The following is a 20,192-nucleotide window of genomic DNA, read 5'->3' as shown; positions in this document are numbered from 1 at the left end:
GGGTCAAATTTGACCTGTTTTAAAGATGGGTTTTTGCCTGCTGGTTCATGTGGATGGTTTCATATTACTTACATCCTTTGCAAGTATAACTACTTTCATTGAATTGGATGATAATTTATACTTTATGCTTTAAAAAAAGAGCCAAATGGGGTAATTTTAGCCCGGGAAACAACAGATGTGATTATGTGCTGCCCATTCAAATATTTTTTGATAAGCCATCAACATATTTTCCTCTTATCTTAAATTTAGTTGAAATAATTAAAAATGTATGCTTTCTTATCTCAAAAATGAGCGATGATTTCATTTAAATGAGGCCTATTGACCATAATGTCCAAAAATAAGTGTAAACCTTAATGGTAATATGTTGGAATGGAGTTGGCTAAAAAGGTATATTTATATTTTATGCTTTATAAACAGTCTAACAAGACAAAACTGACCCAGGAAGACAAAAGTTAAACAGTCGACGGGGAAGACAACAGGAAGGGTTGAATAAATGCAAAACTACATCATGGAAAGGATACACATTGTATACTGTATAGTTCTGTAAATTACACATTTATTTTCAAGAAATCTTTTAAATATTTGAAACATTTCAATGAAACCGCAGCAGACACAGTTGGTTCTATATATTTTCAAACGATGACTGCACCTTTTTTTTTTTTTAAATACATCATTCTGTACCTGTTAAAACGATTATTGTTTCGTCGAGCGGTGCAGATCCCCAGTCTCCTAGTGTGAATAGTGTGAAAAGGCACTTCACTGTGTAAGGGGAAGCTGGGAAGGTGCAGGGGCCATGAGGAGCAGCCGTGAGGGTTGAATAGTTTAAAAGCATCATTATACTCATTCATGCAACATATCAAAAAAAACAAAACAACAACAACAAAAAAAAAAAAAAAAAAGAAAAACAACAAAACTAAATACAGCCAAGCACCCAGCCAGAGAAATAAAATCTTGTGGATAACATGATGTAGTACAAAGCTCTGAAAAAATTAAGTAGTGACTAGAGAAATTTCCTCAAGTTTATCTCCCAGCAACTTTATAGTTTTATTAGTTAAGTTTCTGAGTCATTCCTCTGAAAATACCGGTGGCTTGCCAGACGAAACAAACTTCCTGTTTAAAAAAAAAAAGAAAAAAAAAAGACAGTTCCGTTTTTTTGCCTGTGCTACAAGTTTTGTAAGTGTTTTTTGGTTAGCTACAAATCTTAAAGTGTTACAGCTGAAAAAAAAAAGAGAAGGAAATGTGCTCCAGGCGCAATATGGCAGTCAGAGGTCTGAGGTGCGAGTTTAAGGGCTTCTGTGGTGACGCTGCCTTGCCTCACTGCTGTGACAGAAGTGCGTTCCTGTTGGCCTTCATCTTTTCAAGGCGCTTTACTAGGTGGTTGTTGGTCATCTCCATCTCCTCGTTCTTGTCTAGAGCTGTGCGCAGCTGTGTGTGGAGAGGGGTGAGAGATGGGGGATATTATATTAGGCCTGATCAAGATTCACGCTATAAAAATACAACTTAATCTGTTTCCTTACCTCTCTTTGTAGTTTCCTCTTTTCTGCTTTTAGTTCATCTTCTATTTTCTCTGAGTTGTCTGCTGATGTTTTGTACCTGGACACTTGCCCTTCAAGTCTGCTAATCTGAAAGTAAACACAAAAAGAGAACAAACTGGTGACGTACTGCCCTCAAACTGACCTCTACTGATCTCTGTGTATCATATTTTTTATAATTGAAATATAGTAAAGTTTTTTCTCTTTAACTTACATTTTGTTCCATTGTACCTATTTCCTGTTCTGCCTTAGAAAGCTTGAACTTGTATTCACTAATCTGTCTGTTGGCATCTCCTAAAAAGGAAAACAGACATCAGTGAGTTTGTGAATAAGGAATAAAAATATTAAAAAGATCATTTCATGTGTGTGTAGATCCATATTTAAAAAGGTTGAGGTGGGGACAGTCAACTTACTCTGCATCTCAATAAGGTGGAGATCTGTACCGTTTTCCATCCTCTCCCCGTCTGTGTACGCACTGTCCATCTTTGAGTGTTTCTGTCTCTCCTCCTCCATCTGATTCTTCAGCTTCCTGATCTGAGCCAGCAGCTCATCCTTCTCCTCTGCCAACTTCCGTAGCCTGACATCTACAACACAGCAGGAAAACACATTTTACGAGCGCAATTCACTGACAACACGCAGATGAAATTAGATACATGTAAATGGAGCTTAATATTCCATTACTAATCAAGATAATAAACCACTATCCACTAATCCTTAAAGTAAAGTAAAGCTGTTTGATTAGAGTCTGCGATGAAAAAGAGTTAGACTGAGTAAACACACTGATCTCTCTGAGCTCATGTCTCTGACTCACCCAGCGGGCCCTCTCCTGCAGACTCCAGCACCTGGGCGGCCTCCTGGGAGACCACAGTGATCCCTGAGGACAGAGGCTCATGGTTGACATCTCCGTTTGGTGTGCCATCTGGGATGATGACCAGCCCATGTTGCTGTGAGGAGGGAACACAGATACTGAGCAGGACAGCAGCGTTTGTTTGCCATGTTACTACCCTCATCATTACCAAACAAACAGAGCCGTGATACAGAAAGTTAAACAAATGTCTGAACACTAAGTAGATGCTGAAATGTTGTAACACATGTAAATACATTACTTAGCTCAACACTTAGGAACTAATGTTGCAATCAAAGCCTGAAGGCACAAACAATGACATCTGGTCTATTAATCATAACAAGGAATTCAAAGTTGTATTGTGGTTGTGTTTGAACAGGTTTGTTATAATACTCAGATTTCATCTAATATTGTTAAACTTCCTGAATCTTGTTTGTGCAGTCGCTCTTGACCGTTTTAGAAGTTTTTGTACCACTTGAATACAGGATGGCAGATGCCGACTGTTGTGTGTGTGTCGCTGTGGTAGGTTACCGTGGCGACTGCATGCAGTGGCTTTTAAATGCATACCCTCACTGAGAGGTAAATCCACCAGTAATTTGATATGGTTGCACTGTAGTCATGGTAAACTTAAGATTAACATAATGGTACCATATGAGTTTTTGCAGAGCCAGCAAGTAGTGAAAACATTGGCAAGAACATGTAGAATAAAAATGAGAAGAAAAACAGAAAGGCAAAATGAAAAAGAACACAGTAGCAGGTTTGATAGCATTAAACTGGCTTCCAACAGAAGGAAAAGCTAGAAAAGTAAGTTTACGGCCACGACTCATTTTTGGCCAGCAACTCATGCCTCTAAGCTTGTTTTTTTTTTTCTTGTGGGACTTAGGAGGACCTACCTCTCCTGCTTTGGCCTTCCCCTTGATGTCAGCGAGCTCATCTCTGAGCTCATCTCTCTCATTCCTAATGCAATCAAAGTACTCTTTCTGCCTCTCTAGGGCCTGGCCACACAGACGAGAGAAGAGAAGACAAGAGAGGAGAAGAGGCAGAGGAGAAGTTGGATAGACTCTGGACAGACATGCCACATCACATGCAAACGGCACATCTTCCATGCACAAACATGCACTGTGCACATGTAGATGGAGAAACAAACAGTACACACAGATGAGGACAAGGCTGCATGCTTACAGGAGAAGTTACAGGAAAGGAGTTAAGAGGAGAGGAAGAGGTAGAGCACAGGGACTAATGAGAGTCTGTAAGGAGGGAGGTCATTCTTTCTGATTTTGCACTCTGCATATATATCTACAATATAATGCGTTCATTACTCAGGATCTGACTTCATGGCCTAACGAATGAACTGATCCACAGACGAAACATGCATGTCATGCTAGAATATTTACTCACTAATGATATGATAATGCACATTTCTCTTTCACATCCTGATATTTTTATTTCACAGACTGTCCACTGCAAGCTTTAACACTGTGCCAGCACACTTTCACTGTTAGCTCAGGTTACAGGATCAAACTGGGAACCCTGTTATTTTGACATGCAAAAATTCAAACTGTGAATGGGTCCAGGTGGGTGCTAATGCCTAAGACCTAAGGGTCTCCATCATGCAGAGACAGCATGAAAGGCAAAAGAGCTGGATGGACACTTTCTGTCTGGAGGCTGAACTCCACCACCAGCTCCTTTGCCTCTCATCATCTGTCAGAGCACCCGTGTGGGACCTCCTACCCCGATCTTTTTGTCCTTCCAGTTTATCGTTTCCTGCAGATCAAACACTTCCCTGGTGAGGGCATCTAACTTAGTCTGCATTCGCTGGCTCTCCTGGAGCGGCGTTGAGCAGTAACAAGATGACACGATACAAGAGAAGAACACAATAGGAACAATTGAATGGAACAAGAAGAAGTAAAAAAAAAACAGAAAAAAGCACATACATGAAAACACTGAAAGAGAAAGAAAGGGATGAAACAAGAAGGGAAGACACTATTTTCATGAGGAAAATGCTGGGAAAGGAATGGAAGATAATGTTCAGAGTCAGATGGGACAATGAGAAGGAGCTAAATGTCAGAAGGGACAGAGAACGAGGACCTAGAGGCAGGCCAGTGCCAATCATTGCTTATCAGGTTCCTGCAGGACAGAGTCTAGTTTGCAGCCTGCACAGAAGCACCAACACTTTTCAAGGTGTTGACAGAAGTTAAGTCTGATGTGGGCACACTGGCACAAACTGTTTGTTCTCCCAATGCAGGAGCAGCCATACCTCTATAAGCTCATCTCTCTGACGGATTCCCTCTTTCAGTTCTTCTTGTTTATGCTGCAGAACTGAACACGTGTGCTTTTGTCTTTCTAGTTCCTGAAACCAGAGAGAGAACATTAAAGCCACATCAATAGTCAGAAATGTACTTACATTAAATGTGCAAATATTTCTAACATGGTATGTTAATAAGCTTCGTCACACATGCTCCATATTTCACCTTCGACTTATCTTCCAGCTCCCTTTTCATCTCTGACATTTGCTCCTCCATCTCCTCTATGACGTCCTTTAGTGTGTCCACTTGGTAGATGAGGTTGGCTTTGTCGTTGTCCAGCTGTGCGTTCGATACCATGGCTTTCTTATACTTCTCCTCCACCTCTACGAGTGACTCCTGGTAGGGGGGCGGGGGTGCATGTTAATGAGCAGAGTAAAACTGATTAAAAACAAAAAAGCACAGCTCACCTACATGCATCAGGTGGGCTTATCTGGCACAAAAAGAATTAGTTTGTGCAGAACACGGAACACCAAACACGCTAACAAGTCTTTCCTAATATTTAAAATGTAAGATTGATTGGATTGAGGAGGTTAAATAGTTTTGATTGAACTTTTTTTTTTTTTTTTTTTTTAGCACATGCTCATTTATAAGCAGGCTGTTTGGAACTAATATGTAAATGAAAGAAATGAAACTGATCACACGACATTTAAAAAAATGCATTGAGTCACTTTTAGGAGTGAAACAAGGCGACGATAGTGTGAAAACGGGATCTGAAAGAGAGAACTACAAGAGAACCAGGAAACAAGATCGTGGAAAGTAATCTAGCCGCAGTGTGTCAGCTGTATCACACTCTACCAAGAAGGAGCCGGGAGTCAGGTTTGTTAGTAAACTACTATTTTCTCCCCTAAAGGTAACAGGAAGCTTCTGAAGTCAAACCAAAAGGCCATCCAACACCGTGACAATGAAAGCCTGAGTGAGAGTCAAACCGTGACTGTTATCTGTCAGCAGGTGGAGCATGTTACTTTTCTTCTTACAACTTTGAGCCCAGCAGAATAGTGGGAGTGTCTTCATTTTCAGGCCACTCGACCAAGTGAGTTGAATCAAAACAGGAAGTGCGGGAAAGATCATGCAAAAAAAAAAAGGAAGGGTCGTTACGCAATTCAGACTGGGAGCACGCAAAGACACGGCTGTGGTGTTAGGAGGTACAGGAGTAAGGGACGGGGGTACAGAGGGGTATGAGTAGGGAGGCAAAAGGGGGGGGGGTGGGTTAGTGACGCCATACTGCTCCCAGAGGACAAGAGAAGGCATGCTGTGAGCCCAAGCCCCTCTACCTTCAGCTCTTTAAGCCCTTGCATGTATCGCCCCTCTACATCCTGAATCTGGTCCTTTAGTTCATAGATATCCTGTAGAGCAGATGGAAGGAATTGGTTGGGGTGAACTGGGGCATCAGAGGGGGTGTGTGGGGAAATGGGGAGGGGGGAGGGGGGGATTATCAAGGAGGAGAGATAACAAAGCACCCGTGCCGCCATCTCAAAGACAGTCCAGCTGGCATACACATGACCTGCACACCCAGATATAAGGAACAGCTTCGCAGGACACATGTCACATCCAGTCGTCCCCGTGCATACGTAAAGAAAAAACTGTTAAAGCAGAGACTCAGAACAGCAGGGAGAGTAAAAACTGAGGCAATGCTGTTGGAGGTTCATATGCAGATGGAAAAGGTGTAAACATAAAATGCTCAAAATAATGTGATTTAGCATTTAAGAACTATAATAAACAAATAAAAGCTTGGGTCAACGTTATATGTATTCGTTTTATTCAGTCAAATGTATAGAATGTGCCACTGGTTGTAGTGGAGGCCTTACCCTAAGTTCACTCAGACTGGTGTCGGGGTCATAGACGCTGCCGGTGTCTGTGCTGCCCCGTCGTGACGAGGTGCCGCCCAGTGATGCCAAGGTGGCTGCTGAGAGGCCTGGGGTTGCACAGCGGGAAGACGGCTAGAAACACATCATGCCACAGAAGTACAGTTAGAAAAAACACACCAACACACACAGACACAGAAACAATATGTCATTTAACACCATCACCTGACACCGCAGGGCTCTTTAGTGACCCTGTCCTATTCAAATCCCCCTGAGGGAGGCATTGTCACCATCACACGCTGAGCTGAAGCTTTATAAACTTGATTAACTAGCTCACAGTCTCCACAGGCTATGTGTTTAAAAGCCAGGCTGTGTGTTTAAAAGCCAGGCTGGACTTCTTTGTTGATGCGTTGTAGTGCTTAAACTGTGACAATCCACTGCACAGTAGGCACTAATTTATAAGTCGGTGTACGATTTAACCTACTGACTTCTAAAACGACACAATCATAATATATCTTGTTCCCACTCTCTTATTCACGATGTGGTAGAGAGTGAAAGTTGAAGTAAGCAGAGGGTTTGCGCAAAAAATAGCATTGCTTAGACCGCAAAATACAAAATCAGTCTAGCTCTACTGTGGTCTGCACACAGGCTTGGCTTGTTCTTACATTCTTGAGGAAATCAGCCACTGTGGTACCCTATATGTAGCTACTGAGTTTCAAAACCAAGTACCACAACTTCTCAATGGAAACCCATTTGTTTTGTTTTTTTTTTAGGTGAGAGTTTCTGGAAAAAGAAGCAAAGAAAATGCAAATTGACGGTGCACTCACCCGACTATAATCTGTATACTGCTTGTCACATTTTTCATCCAGCTGAAAGAAAAAGAAGAAAACATTGGAAAATGAGATAAAGACTATTTTTGCGGAGTGTGCATCCTGTGTGGTCATGCTCGTAGTCGTTTCCTTATCTGTAAATTGGGGAGTTAGTCGAAGGGTTATGTGAGTCGGGGGTAAGTGCTGCATGTTCACAGAATGTGCAGAACGTTAAACTATGAATCGATCACACCACATCATTTACTAAAAAATACTATATCAGATCCAAGTCCATGCTGCTGCACACACACTGCAGCACAGTACTCGCATCCAGACCGGCAACCCGTGTGCCAATCCACTCATTCATAAGGTTGTCAATAAAAAAGAAAAAAAACAACAACAATAAAATTAAATTAAAAAACAGGCTGTGAGATGAGTTTTGAAAACCAAAATGTTACTTTTAATCATGCGTCAGTTTTTTTAAAACCATTCATTGTTCATTGTTGCACTGCATGTCTCGCTGCATATCCGCCACTTACAGCGTCCAGATCTGGGATGCTCAAATCATCGAGATCGGACACAATACTGCCCCTTCGGTTGGAGCGGCTGAAATAATCAGCAGCCGACTCACTAATGTCCGAGAAGTCAGACGACTGCTTACAACACACACACACAAAGGATGAAGAGCAGAGGAAAAGGAGGAGAAACAAAGAATAGGAGAGCACCAAAAAAAGGGTAAAAGACAACATAGAAGAAGGAACAGAATGAAAACAGTGACACTCAATAGATTACCATTGTTGTTTTTCAATTCACCACACTACTTTTATACCCTGACAATGAATTCAACAGTCAAAAAAAAAAAGCTTTGATAACTGGATCATCAACAAGTGTGACTAGAGTGAAAGAACAGCATTAAACAGTGTGGATGGTGCACAGCCCGGTCCCTACAGCTCACCGCACTGTCCCTGCGGCCTCGTCTGAAGCGGTCCTGGGACACGCTGCTGACAGTGTCATCATCTGAGGAAGACTGAGAGGAACACGCATACACACAAACACACATGATGAGGACCCTAAGTAATGGAGGAATGGCTGAATGCCCAAGGCTTTCTCTCACACACGCATGCATTTTTTCCCCCTCCAAACAGTAATCTGTAGATATCCAGCAGCAGTCTTTACATTACACAGATCATTAGATCACTCCAATGCCTGTAATCCTACAGTAACGCCAATCATGCAATTAGGATAATTTTATCAAATGCACCAAAAATAATTAAGTCAGATCAGACAAACTTCCAACCAATTCTTAGCTTGCACAGCACTGCAGAAGAAGCCCTTTATTCACACAATTTAATGTCAAATCATGATTTTTCCCTAAAGCAAGTCAGTTGGTATAAGGTGACAGTCCCAAGTCGGAGGCAGGCCTGCTGCCTAGAGGGGGTGAATTGGGAGGGGGGTGGGGGGTATCTGTTAGCAGTGGGTGTCTTGTGTATGGTGTTAGCTGACATCATGCATGGGTGGCAGTAGTTTTCGGGGTGCTCACCGCAGGGCTGCTGCGAGTGGAGCTGGCTCCAGAGGAGTACCAGCTGTATTCAGAGGGCTGTGGATGGGGAGGAGGAGGAGGAGGAGGATGTCAGGACACGGGATCAACATGAAAACAGACCTCAAGTCACCACCACAACAGTAAGGCTGTTGTGGCGGTGACAATGCTGAAACGCTCACTGACAAGCATTAGGAGGACTTACGGCTCTTGAACTGTGGCCTGAGCCGTAAATGCTGGCGTCGTCGTAAATAGAGGCCTGAGGGCACACGTGGGAGACAATTCAGGACTCAGCAAAACACGAGGGGGAGAAAACAAACTTATGACGCAGTAGTTGTGTAGGTTGTAGAAGAAGGACTTTTCTTTGCGTCATGCAGTGAACAGAAAGACAGTATTTCTAACATGAAGTAGGCCATTTGTTTCTGTGCTCTACAACAAAAGCTCTGGCTTCACACAAACACCTGCCTTATCTAACTGACGCACAAATCCCCGGGCCTCTGCCAAGTGCTCAGATTGTCAAGGAGCTAAATATAAGCAGCCTCAGGCGGCCACCCTGGGCATCCTATCAGATGTATGTGGCCACAAGAGAGGGGGGGGGAACGTATACTCTTTAAGGTAACTAAAAGGCATGCAGTGAGATGCTGGGCAGAGACTGACCACGCTGTAGCTGCGGGGCAGACCCGTGCCAATGGTGGAGGACGAGGAGGTGGTGGCCTGTCGGAGAGGAAGGGCCAGTTTAGAGGACAGAGGAAGGCTGTACTGGGAATGTGGAGGTGGAGAAGGATTGAAGAGCTAAAGTGCATGGAAACAGGATGAATGTTTTGCTGACCCTGTAACACATTTAGGGCCTGCAGCCAAAAAGTGAAGTGAGGTGAGGTGAGGTGATGATGTCCCTGTCGACTGTTTTAAATGCTGGTGGAGCACCACCTTCATCATTCAGCGAGTAATTTGCATGAATTCAAATGACCAACTGTTACAAGTGAATAGATACCTCATTCTAAAAGTACTGTTATGACTTTCTACAACATAACTGGGCAACATTTGGCATATTTTTCTTTGCTTGATGTTTCTATGACACACAAACAATAAGTTATTGCAGTTATACAACAGCTAAGTTGGAACACGTTCAATCCATCTACATAGGAATATACTGCTTCAACTGACTTCAGAGAGAAAGGCCTTAACCCTATGAGACTGTGTAAAAGGCTTAATGTTGGACAACACTGAGAAGAGAACCGACCCGTGGCTGATAGGTGGAAGAGGTGGAAGAAGGCGTTGGTTTGGTCTTCGTTAGGGTGCTGTAATTCCTTTGATCGTGGTACAGTCCAGTCTGGAAGGGTAGCAACATAATACGACCTCAAATAAACACTGACATAACAAATTTTATCCTCGAGTGTTAAGACTTCTGTCTCAGATCCATTTAATATCTGCACAACACTTCACAAGCAATAAACAGTGACTTATTGAGGGGTAAGTTGATCCAACAGTAAATCACCAAAGCAAGCTACCGAGATTAGACTACAGTGCCTCCATGCTTGAGGCTGCAGCAGCAACAACAATAACACTAAAAGGAGTACACTGACCAGCAGATCCTTCCTGGAGGAGCTGGATGAAGTCTTTTTATGTCCATGCAGGTCATTGTACACAGAACTCTGTTCATCCCAGAAAACAATCAAACAACTTAAAATAAGAAAAAATGACTGGCAGAGGAGCATGAGGCAGAGATAAATGGATGATCAACACACAGGTACATACAGTGGAGCGGGAAGTCTTGAGGGTGGAGATGGTGGAGAGGCTATCAGACTGAAGAGAAAACAGGAGTCACAAGAAATGTGATCAGAAATAGATCAAACACCTGAGAAGCTGGTTAGACTGTCAGGTCTGCACTGACTTCATACATTTCATGTGTCTAACCAACAAGAAGTTAGTTGTTCAATAGGTTTAATCAACCAACACAGCAATCCATTTATGTTCCCACACCGTGCCCAAAGCTTCAGGTGACTAACAAATCATTTGTTAATGGCACTCGTCAGTTGTGTGAAGTTATTAACTAAAGGAAATATGATGTTGAAAATGCAGTGCTGGCCTTAAGGTTAGTTTCTATTTCTGTATCAACCAGGTACAAATTCAAAGGCATCAGCACTTTTAGTGCTCTAAACTGTCCTTATGAAGTCTTTCATTTAAAAAAATAAAGCTTGTCATAAATAATGTTGAATTATGGCTAAAAGCAATTTCCTTTGTTTTTCTATGTACATGTTGGTGTTTGATGGTATATTATGACTGCCTTTAGCTATGCTGATTCATAGATAAATGCATTTCCAGCACAAAGAAAATGGAGCTAAAATTAGTAGCTAAAATATTCTCATACCAAATTTTGAAGAGGGAAATTCTGAGGTGTCTCCTTCCAGGTGTAACTTAATGAGTCATGTGAAATGTGAAAAAAATAAAAATCTGAAGCATGAGTAGAGAGGGCTGGTTGACGATAAGTGGATACAGGAAGTATACTATCTGAAGTTGTTTACTCTAAAATGTGTCTTTAAAAACACAAGTTAGTTTTGCTTAGCAGAAGAAATTAGTCAGACCTAAACTTTGCTTACATGCTGAGAATACAAATATCCAACATGTTGCCAACAGCACACAAATATACAGTTTGCTCTCACACACAAACACACAAACGCACCAAACCGCCTTTTCTACGGGAACTGGATCGACTCGGCAAGTCACGTATAGCTGATGAGGTCGACTTCAAATACAAAACAGAGAGAAAGTCAAACATTGGGACACATCTTCTCTAGGACAAAAGTATGTTGGGCACCACTTAATAAAAGTATTTCACCAAAATGTGTTGATTTAACAGTGTTTTCTTAATGAGAACAATGGCCTTCACACATCATTGTGCCCCTATGAGTGCATGGTCTTAATAACACTGGTGGGGGTGTAACATGTACGCACCCTGTAGCTGCGGACTGACATGACATCATCATCCAGCCCCTGTTGATGTGGAAACACGGAGTCACAGCAGAAAAGCAGACAAAGAGGAACATGGGTGATGAGAGATTAACTGCAGGATTAAAGGAGAAAGAAGAAAGGAAATACAGGCAGAGAAAAAAAAGGGGGAGGGAGTGTGTGTGTGTGTGTGTGTATGCGTGTGTGTAGGGGGGGGTACAGACCCGCTGGAGACGGCTGCTGGAGCGACTACTACTAGAGGATCTGGCTTTTTCTGTGTCAGCCTGGAGTCAGGAAGGAAAGTTGGTCAGCATTATAGAATGAAAGTAAAGACGCTCAGTCACAGGCGTGTCAAAGGTCACGGCAATGTTCAACGGTTGCTAGGCGAAGCCCAAACCATGCAAAAACAACTTCTGTCATCATGTTTATAATCAAATGAGAGTCATAAACATTAGCAAATATGTTATCCCCCTTTTGAGTACGATAGCAAGACTAATGATATACAAGAACCTTGACCTTTAAAAAAAAAAGGCAAATGGAACGACACACGCTACAAGCATCTCTGCTTTTCTTTACCACGTCGACACACTTGCAGATTAAATCCATGCAAAAGTGGTTCTTCGACATTCTGAACCATCCATCACATCTGAAGTAGCTTAGGGTTGGAGGAGTTTAGTTAAAAACCCAAACCGCCTCCTCTCATGCGGACTCACCCACACTAAATAAAGTCAAAGGCCAAAGCAGCTCTACAAAATACACACGGTCACAGATTACGGTGTCTCCAAAGCAAATACGCCGCTGAGGCATATTTCCACAGTGAGGCACAGTGAGTCAAGTGTAGCTAAACGGTCAGGGTTGACCAGGGCTCACAATCCAACACACAACAGGCTGTGTTAGTAGAGTTAGAGTGAGAGTGCTGCGATGCTCTCTCTCTCTCTCTCTCTCTCTCTCTCTCTCGCTTGCTTGCTCACCATCCACTGGTGGATCTGACCCCATTTTTTGCTGCTACTGCTGCCTGATGAGCGGTGGTAAGAAAGCTGGACAGAGGGGAGGAAGTGCCAGGAAAAAAAACATGAAACCATACTTCACTTAAAACTGCTGAAATGTTAAAAAAAAAAAAAAAAAACGGGATGACATTTACTTCAAGAATAGAAGTTTTGGTTACATCTGTGGACATGCAGCACTTTTATTTTTGTTTTCTCAGGGTGTATTTTTGTACATTTTTAAAGCCACTGGGGCAGTTATTGCTGTAATCAACCAGAGTTCCCATGATCAGTCCATACAAGAGATCTGTATTGGGAGCAGCAACAGTTACTGGGAGGCGTACTGGCTCATTCGTTGGGTTGAATAGAGTCCATGTTTGCCAGTGTGTGCAGTTTCATGTTATATACCTCTTTCTGCTGTCGTTCCAGTTCCCTCATTCGAATATCCCTGGCCTCCGCCCGAGCTGCCCTCTTCGCTGCCAGCCTGGCCTCCGCCTGTGAGACACAACATGAACACACTTGTTAGCAGTGAATGGAAACTTGTAGAGGTGCTGTTCACTGTAGACACACCCAGTCAAAAAAAAAAAAGGTTTTGAGTTAAAAAAGGAAGAAAAAAAGACAAGTATATTTGGATACTTGAGTTCTTCCTTTCCTGTAAGACATAAGACACTAGGAAATGAGCACATGGGTTTATTTGATTCCTTCACCGCAGCTTATAAAAAGGACGGATCACATTGTGAACTCACGTGCCCATGTGTGTACACTCAAACAGGTTTTGGTGGCTGTAATTCTTCTCTCAGTCCATACCGACTGCCATTCCAATGTACATAAGTGAAAGGGCCAAAATCCACAAACCCCCATTCTGAGTAAAAGAAAATGCATTTTCAAGTTCAGCTGTGGACTTTGTCCCTGTTCACTTTCCCTAAAAATCGGTTTCTTCGGGTTCAGTATAATCATGAAGAGCGATTACAGTATCCTTTACAGTCTTGAAAAAGTGTTGAACTATTTTTAGCCATTAATTAGGTTTTTTTGATATTCTATCAAGATAGAGATAAGCAACACACAGCATCAGATTCATTCACTTTTCTAAAAGAGACTGATTATTAATAGCTAACAAAAAACACTACATAGTTGAAGAGATTGAAACAAACCAACAATTCTGCCATGTTGACATATCAGCCAATATTTTCACAGATTCACTGATGATGGTGCACGTTTCAGACCTTAAGCCACAAGACATTGCAGTGGAAAAATGCCAAGGATGTGGTTGAGATAGTTTAGAGACGGTGACGCCATCACATAGTTTAAGTTTTACTTCCCAATTTAAAACTCAGCTCAGTACATATCGCAGTCACACTTCTTTAAATCAACACATTTAGAGATCATTAAAACATGTAGGTTATATATATATATATATATATATATATATATATATATATATATATATATATATATATATATATATATATATATATATATACACATATATATATATATATATATACACATACACTCTTACATGTATCCATTGGGCTACATTAAAGACACTGTATAGCATAAATGCTCATCAGAGCTTGCTATTCTGTACAGCGAGCTCTGGCTGACTGCTTCGCTCAATAAGTCACATTTTTTTGTAGTCCTGTCCTCAGTGAGCGCTTAGGACGCCTCATCACCAGCAACATGTGCTAACCATCAGTTTCAGGAGGGCTCATTTCAAGACCTCACTGGAGAGAGAGTGTAGTACAAAGAGAAAGTGAGTCATGCTAGCGGGCTCTACTCCGTCAGTAAACATGGAGGTGATTCAACAATATCGGAATATCTGACCCTTATGGAGCACAAACATGTTGAACTCAGAGCCAAACTAGGCCCGATAAAACTTTCCCGTGTGTGTGCCGAGCGTGTTGGTGGGGGGTGGTAAGAAAAGTCATCACACAATTTGCCCCCAGCTGAGTCAGAATATGAACAGCGGCTAATTTTACAGAGCACCTCAGCAGAAGGAGCTAATTTAGGCGAGTCGCTGTACAGCCATGAGGAGTCACACATACACAGGTGACAAACAGGCACAGACGATCCTTCCATTGCCTTCAGGTCACCATATCATACATGCTCTGAAACTAAAAACATCCCAACAAACAAAGAATGTCACACTTGCTGATGTAGGCTAGCCTGTTATCTCTAAATAAAAGACAGTTCATAAATGCTGTGTGTAATGTGTACAGTAACTCATCGCAGACAAACACGGTCAGCATTCCAGCAATTTCTTATCTGTGATGCCAGAGTAGAAGGCCTGCGGGTATCGGCTATTCCTGTTTCAATAACAGCCCAGAGTGAACGAATGCTGTTTTTATACTAATGCTGAACAACAAGCCACATTCAACTCTTTCTTTTTTAAACTTGCACATGCTGTGGAAAAGGAAAATGTTGATCTATATTGAAAACATTTTTTCTTTTTTTTTTAAAAGAGAGAGAGAGAGAGAGTCATTTGTGGCTCTGACTTGTATTCAGATGGACATAATACTAAACAGGAGTGTAATATCTATAAAATCTTGTTTTATAGTTATAATTTGTTGTTGTAATGAGTGAGAAACAATGCTGATCATTACATAAAAATACAACACAAATCTTATATTTACAACGACGTGATGTGTTCTATAACTAGATTAAAACCAAACAGAAGAAAGACGTATGTTTCAACACTGTTTTACCAAGTGAGACTTCACAACTGCTCTGTATGATTTTGTGTCTTTAGCCTACAATAAAACATACTTTGTACAAGGAGTAGAAGGACGTAAAGCTGAGAGACCAAATGAGAAAGCAAGAGGGACGGCTGGCTGTGCGCTCTGCACCTGTTGAGCTGTCTGACAGTATGACCTGCTCTGCACAGCAGCACAGCTGAGCTCTCTGTCTCTGTCCTATCTATAGCCTGGACCATCCGGCCTCAGCTCTCTCTCTCGACAGCCACATCATGGGACTGGCAGGGAAATCTGAGCAGCAGAAGTTCACCGTCAAACACACCTCCAGCACGTTGGGCAGTAACAGTCCAGCCATCAACCGTGAGATCACCTGGAGCACTCACGACAGTGAAATGTCTTAACTCAGAGAGTACCATAAACCAGCTAATACTCCACAGTGAGTGTAAAATCTGTTTATATGCACAAAATTACATGTGTCACAGTGTTAAATAAAAAATAATAAATCAACTAGTGCTGATATGATAGTAGTTTACCAAAACATTTTGATATTGATAGTAAAAGTTATGTGAAGACATCTGGCTTCTGGGAAGTCTGGGCAGGCTTTCCAACAATGAAAACAATAAACACAATATTAAAATATTTAAAGTAACATGGGACTTGCAAACACATATTACAATTAAATGAAACACAAACTACAGCAGCTGTAATACTGTAACATCCTGAATAATCAATAAATGGAGAATTTATTTTGTAGGAATCTCAAAATAATGTATGTTTTAGGCAGCTGCATTTAAATGATAAATAGTTAACCTTTTGCTGAGTCAACTCAACAATTTAATCAAATCTATGTCAAAAAAAGGACCAAAACAAGCAGCATTCTAGGTATGTAAAAATTAACTATAGACACACACATACAATAGATCCTAAAATAGGTACATTTTTTGAAATGCATGAATAGTCAGTTTTAAAAACAGGCTTGTACAGTCTGCTTCATGTGAACTAAACTGGTCTGTTGTGCAAACGTTAATGCAAACATTAAAATCGCATCAAACTAATCGATGCTTGGTGTTTGGTGTTTAAGGCGATATTTTTAACAAAACAAAAACATGACAACTATTTTTAAAAACAGTATATGTTAAAAGGCATGCATTATCAGGGGATGAATTTGGCTCACACTGTGAACCAGCCCAGCAGCCACCATGTGCCCATCAGTTATTGACAGACACATTAATGTGTGTCTTGTTCTCTCCAGCATAAACAATATCCTAACCAGACATGGAAAAAGAAAGTGTGACATTTTCCATTCATATAACGACTTGTTGATATCACAAATCAAAGATATGAACTATGAACTATACCTCCCACAGACATACTCCCTTGATACACACACAAATGTCAATGATTGCCTAGCTGAAGCACCACTGGCTCCCTTAGATCCTAATCTGAGTGACAACAGGTACGAGGTGATCTAATTCGAACGCTTGGCCGGCGTCAGATTTGTAAGCAAGGCGTTGGTACTCAAAAGGAATGACTGCCCGGTAATGTAAGAGGCCTCAGAAGCAGCCTGGTGACAGTGCAGGCTCAAATTCACAGTCATTCTCAGTGGGGATCCGTGCCAAGCGTAGGCAGGCTGTAAGATGTATGCGTTCACAGACAACACGAGGCAGAAGCTGCCGTGTTATGAACATTTGTTTGGGAGTGTGATGTGCAACAAGTTAGACACTGACCCTGTGAACTCCCCGCACAGTTGATCTAATCTCTGCTTTGCTCCACAAAGAGATTCAGATTTATGACCTGACTGGGAGGGTCAGATGACTCATGTTTCTATGATCGGCCTGCATGACTATAAAGAGCGCAAATGGAGCCTTGTGCTTAGTGCCCAAGAATGAGGCACTGCAAAGCTTTCAAATAGCACAAGCGAACCATTCTTAAAAAAACGCTTGAGGCAAATGTTTATGAAAAGCTGATTTATCCAGAGTTTAATGCTTACCTGTGAAAGCAATAAATCATTTGACTGGATCAAAAACCTTTAACAGATAAAACTACAGACGACCCAGGTATTTTACATATTCCTACTAATCATGAAAAACCTTTAAAACTACAACAAAAAAAGGATCTTTGCATTTCATGTTTGAGCCACGCCACTCTGGAAGCAGGCAAAGGAATGGCGGCCCTGCTGTGGAACAAAATGGAATAATCTCAGGGCAAGTTGTTACAAGCCAGGCAGCTTCCCTCCTCCGCTTGTGTTTTCCTCCCCAAATAAAAACACTAGGAGTCAACTCAGTCTCTCTGTGGTCCAAACCAGCTGTCTCCACTCAACTTAGGCTGAGACGCAAATCAACCAGCAGAACCTGATTGTCCACGTAACAGCAGCGTGAGCATCGAAAGCCCGTACACTGACACAACTTTGACCACCGCTCTTCAAATAGACAGAAACTGGTTGCATAATAGATGAGGTACACCTTTGGGTTGCTTGGCTTGACTAAACAGACTGTCTGGTTGTTGAATGTAGGATTTTGGAAGCATGCCTAAAGCTTAACGTGACACAAGAGCTACCAATCTGTTGCTTTGTGCATTCAAATCTTGTCCCAAATATTCACCCACAGATAACAGACACCGATGTTTTAAGTATAGCTTTTTTTTTTTAAAAAACATCAACATTTTCCACCATCCTTGCACTTAAAGTCTCTCTGAGACAATTTTTATAAAGAGAGGAAGGTCTGATTAATTTATGTGAATAGACATTTGGGAGGATATCAAAGTATATACAATTAATCGATATGTTTTAGTGTAAAAGCTGTTTCTCTGAGATGTCAGCCCATTCTATTTGTTCTGATAATGGTTTCACTGTCTACTCAAGTTCCCCTTATTCAAAAATGCACAACTACATGTAAGACTGACAAATCAATCCTCTACCTATTTTAGGAAGCCCATTACACTGGATGAGGATAAACCACAAAAACAAGAACAACAAAAAAAATCACATTAGCATCGATTCAGCAATGGAGGAAAAGAGCAATGTAGAAAGAAGAGAGCTGAGATTCATCCCAGTAAGCTCCAAAACGGAAATAGAGGAGTGTGTGTGTGTGTGTGTGTGTGTGTGTGTGTGTGTGTGTGTGTGTGTGTGTGTGTGTGTGTGTGTGATGGATGAACTTACCTCCCGGGCAATGCTACTCAAGGCCTCATCCTCTGCTGAGAATCGATCTTTAAGAGGGGCACGCTTTCTTCCAGAGCCTTGTGTCCCCATGTTGCCTCTGCAACTTTAGCTCCACCGATTATATGCACGGCCAGAAAATACACAGCACTGTAGGCAAATACCTAGAGTGGGGGGGGGGGACACACAAGCAAATAATTAAATGCTACAGCAACTTATTTGTGTGTAAACGCAGCCAGGAGATCATTGCAAATAGAATAATCTAACTTGAGTAAAGTTTTTGGGCTGACTCCAATTCCCACTGCATTTCAATGTGCATTTCATGCACTCTCTTCTCATTAACAAACCTCACTCCCTATCTCTAACCTCCATTCCTCCAAAAACAGACCGTCACTCGTGTATGGCACCGACAACAGCTTTGGATAAACAGTTGTGGCTGACAAGAACCAGCTTGAGATGTGACATGCAGGACCACAGTCACTTTATAAATCCGGATTGGAACACAACAGCATGATGAGGTCCACAAAGAGCATGATACTGATGAGTTACACGCTTAATCTGATCTCATGGTGATCACTGTTAAGGCTAGGCTGTTGTAATCTTGATCGTTACGGTGACAAGTGTGGTGATGGATATCCAAACAATTTCAATCACCCAGACAAAAAGAGGCAGCTGACTGGTACACCGGTGGAGAAAACGCCTTGATCAGAGATATGAGCTCTCCCGGTTGACGTTTGATGGGCTAATCCCCGCCGATTTACTTCAACAGTTTCCACCCACTAGCAAAACTAATCTTAGAGTGCCTGCATTGTGTCTGTTAAGAGAAAAGGGAAATTAACTACTTCAGTTGACTTAACATGAACGTTTCACCAGTGTGCTGCCCTGTTAGCGTTAGCTTGCTAATTATCTTACGTTAACGAAAAGGTTATGCTAGCCAGCTCATTGGTGCGCTAACTAGCATTTTGTCCTCTCGTCATTCCTATTAAACAGTTACCCCACATGAGGGTTTTACCCCGCTCCCGCTGAAGCTAACGCTTAACAAAAACGACCCAGATAAGTCCTTTCCATAGCAATGAGCCGAAGACAATTCCTGGGAGCCAAGGCTAGCTGGATAGTTAGCACAGGGGCTAAGAGACAGTGAAAGCGACCTGGCACTTGATCCTCCCGTCTCTTATGTTCCCCCTCGCCGAATATATGGAAAGTTACCTTCGCAACACCTTTAAATGACCCAAGACACCGCAGAGGAGTTGTCCCTTTGCCCCTGGCGGTTTTAAGGGAAAGCCATTCAGCTTCTCTTCAGAGATTGGTAGTGTTTTTGTCCGCACTGACAGCTGTCATCAGTCCGCCTCTCCGCCGCTCTCCTCACCCAGTTTCCACACTGCTGAGCTCCCAAAGGTTCCCGGATGTTGGGAAAATTTAGGGTGTGATGCTACCTTCAAGTGCAGTCAGACATATCAGAATGACAACTGTTACCAGACTGGGAGAGGGTTTCAAAAAAAAAAAAAAAAAAAAAGCTTTATTGAAAGAACAATACAACACGTTTACAGCACTTTGTGTATACACGCCAGGTTTGTAATAAAATAATA

At 41.9% G+C, this 20,192-nt stretch overlaps 1 protein-coding gene across 3 annotated transcripts; it reads right to left on the bottom strand.

Moving 5' to 3' along the window:
* Nucleotides 1-536: 536 nt before the first annotated feature.
* On the bottom strand, nt 537-19,963 carry lrrfip2 (leucine rich repeat (in FLII) interacting protein 2). Of its 3 annotated transcripts, XM_053333450.1 has the most exons (27): nt 19,813-19,963; nt 18,610-18,770; nt 13,168-13,254; nt 12,748-12,813; nt 12,001-12,060; nt 11,783-11,821; nt 11,511-11,573; nt 10,586-10,633; nt 10,414-10,482; nt 10,071-10,160; nt 9,488-9,544; nt 9,036-9,089; nt 8,834-8,890; nt 8,249-8,320; nt 7,833-7,946; nt 7,312-7,353; nt 6,488-6,619; nt 5,954-6,025; nt 4,848-5,018; nt 4,634-4,726; nt 4,108-4,200; nt 3,270-3,371; nt 2,344-2,476; nt 1,946-2,116; nt 1,747-1,826; nt 1,518-1,622; nt 537-1,425 (listed from the first exon to the last, which is right to left on the bottom strand). In XM_053333450.1, exons 2-27 carry the CDS (start codon nt 18,697-18,699, stop codon nt 1,315-1,317), a joined length of 2,271 nt encoding a protein of 756 aa, XP_053189425.1. In that variant the 5' UTR covers nt 18,700-18,770; nt 19,813-19,963; the 3' UTR covers nt 537-1,314. The 3 variants fall into 3 exon arrangements, with proteins under 3 accessions (XP_053189425.1, XP_053189423.1, XP_053189424.1); XM_053333448.1 differs by lacking the exons at nt 3,270-3,371; nt 4,108-4,200; nt 7,833-7,946; ... (9 more) ...; nt 12,001-12,060; nt 12,748-12,813 and having other exon boundaries at nt 808-1,425; XM_053333449.1 differs by lacking the exons at nt 3,270-3,371; nt 4,108-4,200; nt 5,954-6,025; ... (10 more) ...; nt 12,001-12,060; nt 12,748-12,813 and having other exon boundaries at nt 808-1,425.
* Between the last annotated feature and the right edge of the window lie 229 nt (nt 19,964-20,192).

This window comes from Scomber japonicus, chromosome 14 (genome assembly GCF_027409825.1).
Source record: "Scomber japonicus isolate fScoJap1 chromosome 14, fScoJap1.pri, whole genome shotgun sequence".
In the NCBI taxonomy this organism is placed as follows: Eukaryota; Metazoa; Chordata; class Actinopteri; order Scombriformes; family Scombridae; genus Scomber; species Scomber japonicus.
Note: the sequence above shows the minus strand (reverse complement) of the source record. Positions and strands in the feature narration are given on the sequence as shown.